Consider the following 9,535-nt stretch of genomic DNA (forward strand, 5'->3'; position numbering starts at 1 on the left):
CCCTTCTTCCCTTCCTCCTTCCCTCTCTTCCTCGTTTCTCCTTCTCTCTTCTTCCCCCCCCCACTCTGTGTGTGTGTGTGTGTGTGTGTGTGTGTGTCTGTTCATAGCTGTGTTCGTGCATGCATGGGTACTTATTAGTGTATCTACATATGATTATTTGTGTGCATGAATGTGGAGGCCAGAGCACAACTTCAGAGTTGGCTGGGCTAGGCTGGCTACCCAGTGACCTCAGCAAACCACCTCTCTGCATCCTCACTGCCAGGATTACAAGTGTCTGCTATCAGGCTGGGTAGAAGACTCAGCCTGAAAAGATACATACTGCCAAGCCTGATGATCTCATGCTCAACCCCTGGAATGCATATAATGGAAGAAGAGAAACAGTTCATGTGAGTTATCCTCCAGCTTCCTCATGCAAGCCACAGCATGTGTGTTTACATGCAGATAGACATGTGTGTTTACATGCAGATAGACATTCCAGTGCTACGCTTGCCTTTCCTTTACTTTTATTTTTTGTATATGAGTGTTTGTTTGCATGCATGTATGTGTACCCTATGCATGCCTGGTGCCCACAAGGGCCAAAAGAGGGCAACAAATACCTCTTGGAGTATTTGAGTTTTATATGGTTATGATCCACCTTGTGGGTGCTAGGAACTGAACTGGGGTCCTCAGCATCAGCAGCCAGTACTCTTAGTTGCTTAGCTATCTCTTCAGTCTCATGCCTGCCTTCTTATCACTGATTCTTGTGTTGGAACTCACATATCTCCAGTCTCTGGGAAATGAACATTTCCAATGTGCCACTGTCTAAGTGTTTTGTTATGACCCTGGATTTCTGCATGGCAGAAATTAGGATAAAGATGGTGAATCAATTCCTTTGGAGTTAATAATCAATTCAGTGAAAAGCCAGAACCTTGGTCCTGAGTTAGGTGCAAAACAAATTCATCAGCCTCCAGAGGAATTAAGTGGTGTGGAGCTGGTAGAGGGGAACTGGGGATATCAGTATTTATAACAGAGGAAAATTCAATCTAGGGATTAGCTGCTAAAGCACATCTCAAGAGGAGAAGGTATCTAGGCCTGGTATCTAGATGCTTTCCCCTCTGTTTGCTTTTAACTTTTGCATATTACAATTAGGTTGAAAGGTCATAAACAGAATTTAAAAGTTGAAATGGCTTTCATAACCTATTTAGGTTGAATAGAAACAGAAAGAGAAGGTTAATCTCACTCTGGATTATGACTTGGGATAATGAATAGATTACAACACTATCCAAAGTGGAAAAACTTTGGATAGTAACCTGGGAAAGAGGCACGTGTAATCCACTGTTTGGCCATTTCTCTCTAGTTGTATTAAATTTGGGGTATTCATGAGGGTATGGGTAATGGGTACTTGGAAATAATCCTGCAGTCTATCAGATGGTGGTCATCAGCACAAGACATGGCTGAAGCCGTGAGGTGTGGATAAAATAGGTTCAAAGAAAACATCAGATAAGAATGGACCAAGCATCCAGACAGTTCTTGAGGAAACAGTAAGCTGAGTGCTGGGTTGTGGGGGAGGGGAGGGGCAAAAGTCCTGCTTGAAGTTTACAAAGTAGTGATTATAAAGGCAGCAGGGGAGTCTGAGTGAGAGAAGGGTGGCTTTGAAGTCACAGAGCAAGCACTTTTCAAAGGCTGAAGGGAGGGTATGGGTGAAATGTCACTCACTTCTGTCAAGAGTGAACGCTCATCTAGTTCAGCTACTCCAAGTGCTTCTACAAAAGTGTATAAAATACTTCCAGATGGTCCAATGAGGACCTCTGGCTTCACACACGCCATGGACAAGTGTGCAGAATGCTGTCCCTGTTCTATTAGAAAGTATAGCAACTGATATTGAAGAACTGAAATTCTGCCTCTATATTTAGGATGTTCTCATTTCCTATTTAACCTCTAGAGCAAACCTGTGTCATTGTCACAGAAGAGGTAACTAATATTTCTGGGAATACAAAACAGATATCTTTGAGTGTGCTCACTAGCCAGATCACCTACTAATGTTTGTCTTTTTTTAGCGTTGAGTATATAAGATCTTAAAAAAAAGAACAACTATTCATTCTCACCTTTCCCCTTAGGATATCAAGAAGAATTGAATAGGGAAGACAGGTTGATATAAGCAAACAACTCTAAAAAGAAATAGAAAATTATGTAGTCACGCCCTTCAGGTGTTAGAGGTATTTTAATAAGAATAATTATTTATTGTTGCTGGCTCTTCTTGATTGATAGGCTTTTCCCTCAGAGAAAAACTGCAGTAATGGAAGGAGGTGTTGAACATTTGAAACATGCTGCTATTCTGAGCTATTTTAATAATGTGTTCTGTCAAAATGAATTAAAAATAGTTGATAAATGGTGTAAACACTCAGGCTGTATAAGCGCACCCAGATCTACTCATCCAACTACATTTTTATGGCAAAAATGCTGAGATTTGTAGACTATTTTTATGCATTTAAAATCCATGATGGAAGACAGAAGTAATAACGCCATGCTATGTCCAGGCCCTAAGGCGTGCAGACCATCAGCCATACATGTATTCTGAGCGTCTCAGACTCCTTGCAAACTGCTTCTTTCTCTCTCTATTCCCACCAACTCCTCACTACATGGATCTCTGCTCTCCAATATCCTTTGAGGACATTTAAATCTCTAGTCATGATCTTGCCATGAGTTCCAGCTTCTAGATCCAGATTCCTACCTTGAATGAATAAATAGTATTCAACCATCCCCCACCTTCCAATGTCTAGTCCCCCTTCCTGCCTCCCTCATGCCTCCCTCCTTTGCTCGCTCTCCTCACTTGTAAATGATACACACTCTCAGGAGCCCAGGAGCTTTGGCAAAAAAAAAAAAAAAAAAAAAAAAAAGCATTTCTTCAATAATATTATTTAACATATACAATATACACACAGTTTATAGTTTTAGGTATTTTCCTTTTTACTCTTGTGTTTACTTTATATTAACTTGTGTTTAATTCCTTGCTTTTGTATCAGTTATTTAATGCATGAACACATTTTAGGAAACATGTCAATGTTAGAATTATTAGGATAATAGAACAAATGAACATTTCTCTCATCTCAGCTAGTTATCAACCTGCCTTCTCCATGGCTGGAGAATCTATCCATCTAGTGAAAAATCTAGATTAAAACACACCATTAATAACTGTGTAATTTCTATTGTACACTGCATATTTTGGCTTGTTCATCCAATGTAGTTTAAAACCTACTTTTAATATGCAACTACACAGGGTGCCCTCATTCCAAAGTGCTTCTGTAGTCTTTCAAAACCTGGTTTAAAGAGACATATAAGCCTTCATAATTGTGTCACAATAAAGCAGTTTTCCTAACTCATTGGCTTCTTGCAGCTTAGTCATGTTTGGTGGAAATTTTGTTTTCTAAGCAGGGCAGATGCATAGGGCAAGGACTGGTCAATAAGAGTCATCTCATCTCATTTATTCTGGGAGCTGGGTTGAGGAGCAAGCCTTCCAAGAGGGTACTTTTCATTTTAGACATATTGATGGATTTGAGTTATTAAAACCCCTGGAAACATTTCAGATAGAAGAAAGGAAGAAGAATGTGGTTAAACAACAAACCCTTCATTAACACCCTCTCCCTTCTAAGAAGCTGCCTGCTGAAGCAACCCTCCAGCCCAGGTATGATTCTTCATAAAGTAAACATCTCTACTTCAACATGGAGACTTTGTTCTGCTCTGCCACCCTTCACTGGCATTGATGGTTTCGGTAGGTGGTGGTTAGGTTTTCTTTAAAATTCTCCGGTGATAAAGGAATGCTATTGTGCAGAGGGACTGCAGTAGGCTGTATAAGGCAGCTTTTCCTCACTGCATCTAAGTAACTGATAAAATAGCTTAAAGGGTCAGAAAGATGTTTTTTGGCTTAGAGTTTCAGCAGAAGTGGCCATTTGGGTCGTGGTCACTTGGTATCGTTTCTCCTGTTTTGAGTTGAGTAGCTATCATGTTTCTGACTGCTTCACACTGTTCTTGGAATCTAGCCTGGTTAGCCTAAATCATCTAGATATAAAATTATATACTTGACATAAACTAGAGTCATCTGAGAGGAGCCTAACTTAAGGCTTTGCCTAAACCAGGCTGGTCTGTGGGCATGTCTGCCTGTAGGGGGATTGTTTTGATTCTTGACTGATGCAGGAGGGCCCAGCCTAGGGTAGGTGGTCCCATTCTTAGGCAGCTGGTCCTGAGATGTATTATTTAGTGAACAGCATTCCTTCATGGCTTCTGTTTCTAATTTCCTCCCTTGAGTTCCTTCTCTGACTTCCCTCAAGGTTGGACTATGTACCCTTGATGTGTAAGCTGAAATGAGTGCTTTCTCTGCTTAGTTGCTTTCAATCATGGTGTTTGTCACAGCAACAGGAGAGGAACAGGAACAGTCTTCATGTTTGCCGTGGACAGATGAGTCTCCCCCCCCCCCCCGAAGAAACAACTAAACCTCATGGTCTGCTGTTTGGAAACAAAATCTGTACTAATACATAACAGCGATACCCCAATAGTTTCCAAGCCTGAGGCTGATCCTCAAAAAGAAAAAAAAAATCAAACAACACAAAACCAATCATATAAAATTAGCTACTAATTGAAGTGAGGATGAAATAGCCAAAACAGCAGTTCACTTAGTATTGGGTCTTCCAGAATAACAGCAATAAACAGCACCCCTACAGGCTCCTCGGGGGTCTGTTGTTATTGTCTGTAAATACTTTAAGGCTGGGATAGTTTCATAATGCTGATTTTTTAAAATTAAACTTTAATGAAGGGTTTATTTTTTAATCATACTATTTTTGTCTTCCTTTAAATTACAGTTTTTTAAAGGGAGACATCTGAAACATAATATTACCAACAGGCTGTTTGGGAACTTACTATGTAGCTCAGATTGGCTAGACCCTGATAATCCTCTTGTATTAACTTTCTGAGAGTCCTGTGATAAAAGAGTCCTGTGTCAGGTCGATCACCGGGTTTGCTTGCGTTTACATTACACTTTCATGAAGCTCTTGGGGAAATTCATTTTTACCCTTTGTTTGTTTGATAAGGTTTTTGTTTTACAGCCCAGGTAATCCTAAACAGTTCTCTAGTAGCTGTTAGTATAGGTGTTTTCCACCCTGCCACACTAAAAAAATAGCTTTAAAAAAACAATGTAATCCTTTCCCTTGATTGATGTAGTGGTTGTTTTGTCAGGATTCTCTTGGCCCCAAATGCCTATAGTTTACCCTAGTTGACCTGTAGCTATGAGGTTCTCTCAGAAATAAGGAAACTTAGTGTCTTAGGGTATCCATTGCTATGAATAGATACCACAATCATGGCAACTCTTATACAGGACAACATTTAATTGGCACTGGCTTACGGTTTCAGAGGTTCAGTCCATTATCACATGGCAGGAAGTATGGTGCTATAGAGACAAAGATGGTGCTGGAGAAGGAGCTGAGAGTTCTACATCATGATTGGAAGGCAACAGGAAGAGAAGACTGTGAGCCATTAGATCTGGCTTTGAGCTTCTGAGGCATCAAAGCCCACTCCCAGTGATATACCTCCTTCAACAAAGCCACCACTCCTCCAATAAAGCCACACCCCTAATAGCCCCACTTCTTATGGGCCTATGAGGGCCAGTATTATTCAAATCACCATACCCATATCTCACAATATCCTCCCTACCCTAGAACCTCAAACGCTAAAAGAATGAATTTGGAAAGTGACTACATGATACATTAGCCAAAGAGGCTAGTTGTTTATAGGGATCTTAAAATTTATTTTTGGTTCATAGCCATGAATAATTCTTAATATTTATATTAGCCTCAATCATTACAAGTGCTTGAGAAGTCTCAGGAACAAATATTCTAATGTGTCTTGTACTTGTTTGGTTCCCCTTGCCCCCATTTAGAAAGATCAAGAAGAGCAACAACAGTAGGAGCTATCAGTTAAACCTCAACTGGTGCTTCCAATTTCCAACACCAGAAAGGAACAAAGAAGAAGGGAAGTTCTGTTTTCTCAGTCCACACTGATGGTGGATAGAAGTGTTAGAAGATGTACACAGGAAGATGCTCTGGCTATAAAAGTTAAGTGTTTCAAACTGTAGACCTGTGATTCCATCCCAAATAGAGAGTGTGGAGAATACCTCTGCTCTCTAATCATTAATCCTTGTGTCCAATATTCACACACACTCCAATAGTGACAGGAATCACTGAGATGATGATTTGGCAAAAGCATGGTTACTGATATGTTATCCTTTGCTATCTGAATTGGTATGCTTGGATGTCCACATCACAAATGCCTGGATTTTCTACCTCCAGAATTGGATTTGTTTAAAAAAAAAACCATTATGATAGAATTACTTGTCAATCCTTATTAAAAAGAAAAAGAAAGAAAGAAAGAAAGAAAGAAAGAAAGAAAGAAAGAAAGAAAGAAAGAAAGAAAGAAAGAAAGAAAGAAAGNAAGNAAGNAAGNAAGNAAGNAAGAAAGAAAGAAAGGAAGGAAGGAAGGAAGGAAGGAAGGAAGGAAAAATTAGACTGGCAACTAAAATTCTCAACAAGAGATAAAAATACTAAATGTTTAGGGCTATGGAGATGGCTCAGTCAGTAATGTGCCTGCTCTGTAATCATGAAGACCTGAGCTTTGGTTCCTGACACTAATGTACAAGTGGGGGGTGGTTGTGTATGTCTGTACCCCACCACTGGAGAGAAAGCACAGGTTGGAGCAGGATGAGACAGGAGGACTCTCAGGAGCTCACTGGCCAGTCAGTTAGCTCTGTGCTCAATGAGGCCCTTTCTCAAAAGATAAACGAGGAAAAGGAAGAGTGGAAGGTGTGGGTAGTATGATGTTGATCTCTGGCTTCTACCTACACATGCATAGATCTGCAACACACACACACACACACACACACACACACACACACACACACACACAGAATTTCCATAAATATACAGGCACACATATATACCACACAGAGAGACATATATAGAGAGATACGGACCACACATCCCATGAACATACATAACACACACATACACATACATACATACATACATACACACACACACACACACACACACACACCTCAGACACACAGAGATACATATACACACCACAATACATACCACACTCACATACCACACAATATAACAAACACATGGACACCATACACACACACAACACACAAAGGCATACAGACACACACATACCATACCCACACACCCTACACAGATACTAAAAGATGAATGCTGAAGTTATTGACCCAAAAGAGAGTAACTCTTTTAAAACCATTTTAAATCATTTTTTATAAAATATATCTTTATCATTTTCTTCTCCCCTAATTCCTCCCAGATCCTAATTCTTCGCCTCCCAACTTCATGTTCTTCTCCCCACGCCTGCTATCTCCATTTCTGTATCTCTCTCTTACATACACAGACAAAATGCAAATTAAAACAAACATAAAATGAACAAGGCGAAAGTAACCAGAAAGTACCCCCTACCCAATCAAAAATGGAGTCCATTTTGTATAGGCCAACTACTCCCAGGCATAGGGCCTATCTAGTTGATTTCTTCCATTGAAGAAAACTAGTTTTCCCTTTCCTAGCAGGGATAAATCTGTAAATAGCTACGTGATAGGGGCTGGGTCTTTGTTTCTGCTTCCCTTTTTGAGACAAAGAGTAAGGAAAGGGTGTTGGGGTGGTTTCTGGCTTTTGTGCGGTGAGATCCCACTATGTGAAATGCTCCTTCCAGCTTGCCAGGAATGCTTTGCTCGGTACATACCAATAGTCATCCTTCCATCCATCTTCCCCCCCACACACACACCTTTTCTTTTGAAAGAAATATGCCAGCATAGAACTTACCTCCAGGAATAGCTCAGAGGTGGTGCTCTCAATTTAGCCAGGAGAAATACATTACATTTCTGCCCCCTTTGAAAATACTACCTAATTTCTGGCCTCTTGACCCCACAAGAGGTAGGTGATTTCAATCACAATGCAGCATATATCCCATAGGGGACGCATCACTGCAAATGCACACAATGGCCATTCATAGTCTAAGCTCTAAGAATTATATAGTTTATCTATAAAAAATAATTCTTGTCTTTTAGAGGCTTTACATAGAGAACAATATAGCACAGTGCATTAAAATTCATGCCTTTTTTATTTCTTAGGTTGAGGAGGGTTTCAAGTCATAAGTAAGCTGGAAAATTCTTACCCAATTTTAAGATCAGAAAATACCTTCTAATAGGAGTTATAAAACATATCGGAAAGAATCCAAGAAAGCTGTTGAGATTTTAGACTTTTTTTTCCGGTATAATTCCATTTCTGAATATATGCGTGGATCATCTTTTTTTTTTTTAATGCAGCTTTTTTTCTCCCTTTTCATGGAAATGATTACATTAGTTCATCTATTTAAATGAAGCATCAATATAAAAGCACTAGCTGTCTGTTACTGTGTTTTCTGTCTGCATGAGAACATATTTTCAAAAGTATACTTTCCCAACCTTGTATTTATGAAGTTATTATATATATGGTTCCAGTTTTCCACGTTACTAGACAGTATCCCGCCAACCCCACCGTGTCCCAGAGTTTCACACACTTACAGAAGCACAGTTTTCCGACTCATCTTCCACAAACCCAATCTGGCAAGGCGTCCTTTGGTTCTGCAACCAGTAGTCTGTGGACTCCAGCAAGCTATTACTTCGAAGAACCTGGGGGAACACAGAAAAAAAACCTTTCACAGTTGCCCAGCAAGAGTTTATATCTAAACAAGCAGCTTTCCACTGGAAACCTGTAGGTGTTTCCTTCCTGGCTTTGCTCTGAGCATCTGGGTGAGAAAAGGAGGAGGGAGAAACCTGCGGGATGACAGGAGCATTAGAGTGTGCAAAGCATGCTGTCATGACCTGGCTTCCTGATGTTAGCGATGCTCCTTACAGTTCTTCAAATCCAACACCCGGAACATCAATATGTGCTTAGCTCTTACATAATTTCCAAACCGAGTGATTATTTTGGGGGTGATGCCTATCTATCAGTAGGCATAGAAGTTTCATTTATAGTTAATGTTCTCTCACAAATATGAATACTCTTTTTTTTTTTAAAAAAAAAATCATGTTTTCTTTTTTGCTGCACTGCCTACTCTTTATTCCTTTGATTGCACAAACATAGGTATGAAATTGGGTACAATTCTAGAACAGCTAAGGTACCAGGCTGGTAAAAAATATTAGGAATAATATAGTTCCACTAGTAAAAGCATTTTCCCATTTTGTAATAGTTGAACAGCCATAGCAACAAAGCCAGATATGATTTGTAAATGCGGATTTTTGTCTTGTGTTTCAAAGCAAAGACACGAAGCATTTTTTTTTCAGAGCCAAATATTTTGAAGATACAATTTGTTAAGGGAAACAACACCATTCACATAGTCACAAATAATATAAAATACCTTGGTCTGACTCTAACTAAGGAAGTGAAAGATCTGTATGATAAGAACTTCAAGTCTCTGAAGAAAGAAATCAAAGAAGATCTCAGAAGATGGAAAGATCTCCCAT

At 39.6% G+C, this 9,535-nt stretch overlaps 1 protein-coding gene across 4 annotated transcripts in view; it reads right to left on the bottom strand.

The window, feature by feature from the left end:
- The window catches only part of Sphkap (SPHK1 interactor, AKAP domain containing), a 143,117-nt gene that overhangs the window by 74,527 nt on the left and 59,055 nt on the right, over positions 1-9,535 (bottom strand). For all 4 annotated transcript variants that reach the window (XM_021198487.2, XM_029538964.1, XM_029538965.1 and 1 more), the window contains one exon: positions 8,594-8,701. In XM_021198487.2, the coding sequence (XP_021054146.1) occupies positions 8,594-8,701 (108 nt within the window). The remainder of the gene's footprint in view (positions 1-8,593; positions 8,702-9,535) is intronic.

Source organism: Mus pahari, chromosome 5, assembly GCF_900095145.1.
Source record: "Mus pahari chromosome 5, PAHARI_EIJ_v1.1, whole genome shotgun sequence".
Classification (NCBI taxonomy): domain Eukaryota; kingdom Metazoa; phylum Chordata; class Mammalia; order Rodentia; family Muridae; genus Mus; species Mus pahari.